At 42.2% G+C, this 2,198-nt stretch overlaps 1 protein-coding gene across 1 annotated transcript; it reads right to left on the minus strand.

Annotated features, from left to right (window-relative positions):
• Positions 1-255: 255 nt before the first annotated feature.
• On the minus strand, positions 256-1,997 carry rprml (reprimo-like). Its single transcript, XM_020607410.1, has one exon. The coding sequence runs from the start codon at positions 1,280-1,282 to the stop codon at positions 953-955; it is 330 nt and encodes a 109-aa protein (XP_020463066.1). The 5' UTR covers positions 1,283-1,997; the 3' UTR covers positions 256-952.
• Positions 1,998-2,198: the final 201 nt, after the last annotated feature.

The raw sequence follows: 2,198 nt of genomic DNA on the forward strand, positions 1-2,198 counted from the left end.
TTAAATATGAAGAGAGAGATGGATCAGAGAACGTTTTAAGTATGATTTGATTTCAGTTCAAAATGAAAAAGCAAAAAAAAAAGGTATAATGTTCAATATATGATCACTGAGGTCTAATTTAAAAGACTTAATTGCAATGTTGGACGAAAAGTATATTTGCAAGCACGACTGAACCCTAATCTGCCAAAGATATAAATCCATAGTCATGTTAAAATAATATGTATCATGTTAATAAACGGATGACAAAGGTTAATATGCTCATGTCATTGTTTTAATTGCATGCTGCATTTTCAAGTTTTTGGTACAAAATAATTCATGCAGCATCAGAGTTTAAAAGTGCAAAACGGGTCCAAAAATCACTTTACAGATCAACCAGCGAGCATGCCAAACAGGACCAGATTCACCCCATAAAGCTTTGACGGAGTTTGTTGAAAAACGTGCAAGATCTTAGTTTTTAGAGTCTATTTACCGAGAGACCAAGAAAAATACTTTGTATAGAGAATAACCACATATCATCACGTCGTCCATCACGTCATACTGACAGACGTGGAGCTGTCAGAATTTATAGTCATGCTTTTAACTTTTAAAGACATTCATTAACAGCCATTTCAAATTTACAAAAGCTAAAACAAAAATGAGGTAACACCTTGTAAACATTTTCGTCACTTTGTTCCAGTTGGCAATATTAAATTGACTCAAAAGATTCAACAGATCGGCCCACATGTAAACAATTGCCAATATTTCACGCAAAGCTTTGGAAGCAAACATTCACTAGATTATGTTCCCGCGGTCGTTCTTCGGAAGGAAATGTGAAGTTCTTGCATATCTTTCCTCACCAGAACACTGATAAAGCGTCACTGGTAAGTCCAAGCAACTGCAGATTTGGACCTGCGGTTGGATACGCGCACCGGAGCCTCCTCTCCGGTTCTCCACAGTTCCTGCTCTTCATGCTCTAGCTGAGTCCGATCATGATAGTCTCCACGTCTTTGGAGGGTCTCCGGTCCTTCACGAGGAAGTTAATCATGCTCTCCGATTTGATCATCAAGTTGCACCCCAGAAAAAACACGCCAAACACTACGGTGAGTGACAATACGCACAGCACCGCGATTTGCACCACGCGCATGACGAAGAGTTTGCGCTCCTCCTGCAGCAGCACCAGGGACCCTCCACCGTCACCGGTCACCACATCGTCGGTACCATTGCCGGAATATGTTGCCAGAGTCTCGGCAAGGCTCCCGTTAAACAGAGCGCCCTGAGTCATGTTGAAGAAGGAGTCGTTCATGTTTCCTCGCAGCTTATCAGCAAATAGACATGCGACTCCAATTGGCAGATACAAAGTCTTACCATAAAACCCGGACTCCGAGCAAAACTTTGCGTCATGTGAATGTTCAGACAAAAATAGTAGAAGCAAAAAGAAGAACAGGCTTTCAAAGTCCAAATGTCGGGGCAAACCTCGTGTTTTCAACAGGCCCGGTGCGTAATGACCACATTCCCTTCACAGGACAGTTTACTGCAGTCCAAGTAGGTCGCATCAGGTGCACCAAAAAGTAAGTTTATTCATCTCAAAGAACACTCCCCCTCACACACTTTTAGCAGTCTTCTTGCACAGCGCGTGTATCCCTCTGGTGTAATAAGAGACAGTCTCCGTGCTCGCCTGCGAGCGCTTCTTTTGTGCCAAGTCTCTGGTGCTTTTTAAAGTGTTGATGAGTTCCCCGCGGACCACACCGCCACTCCTCACCGGGGGAGTGGGCTCATATGATGCGCTTGCTCCTTCGACGTGCAAAAAGAGAAAAGTCTTCATTTGAGGTCCTGATCTGGCATTTAATCTGCTCATTATTTTCCTGTGATTTACTGCTCCTGGATCCTACGACATCGACAGATGCACATTTTGCTCTCACAAAAGTCCCTTTTCAAGAAGCAATATGTTTCCTGAAATTGCTCAACAGGTTAATGTAGCTATTTCAAATAAATGGTACTTCCTCTTAGTCACTTTATTCAAGATAATTCGTTTTCAAGAAGGAATGAAGCTAAATGATCCATAGACGTGGATATTTTAAAGTGTCCTCTTGTAAAACCCACTTAGTGCTTTATACACATCAGTGGCGCCTGACAGCCTGGTCAGTACTGAGTCAGACGTACTATAACTTTGAGGGTTTCACATGAAAGTGATCAAAATGATTTAAAACCTGAAAACATTC

The sequence above is a fragment of the Monopterus albus genome, unplaced genomic scaffold (assembly GCF_001952655.1).
Source record: "Monopterus albus unplaced genomic scaffold, M_albus_1.0 scaffold85.1, whole genome shotgun sequence".
NCBI classification, from domain to species: Eukaryota; Metazoa; Chordata; class Actinopteri; order Synbranchiformes; family Synbranchidae; genus Monopterus; species Monopterus albus.

Bases quoted from the DNA above. Each gene is read 5' to 3' on its own strand.
- rprml (XM_020607410.1), bottom strand. From the start codon at position 1,282: ATGAACGACTCCTTCTTCAACATGACTCAGGGCGCTCTGTTTAACGGG.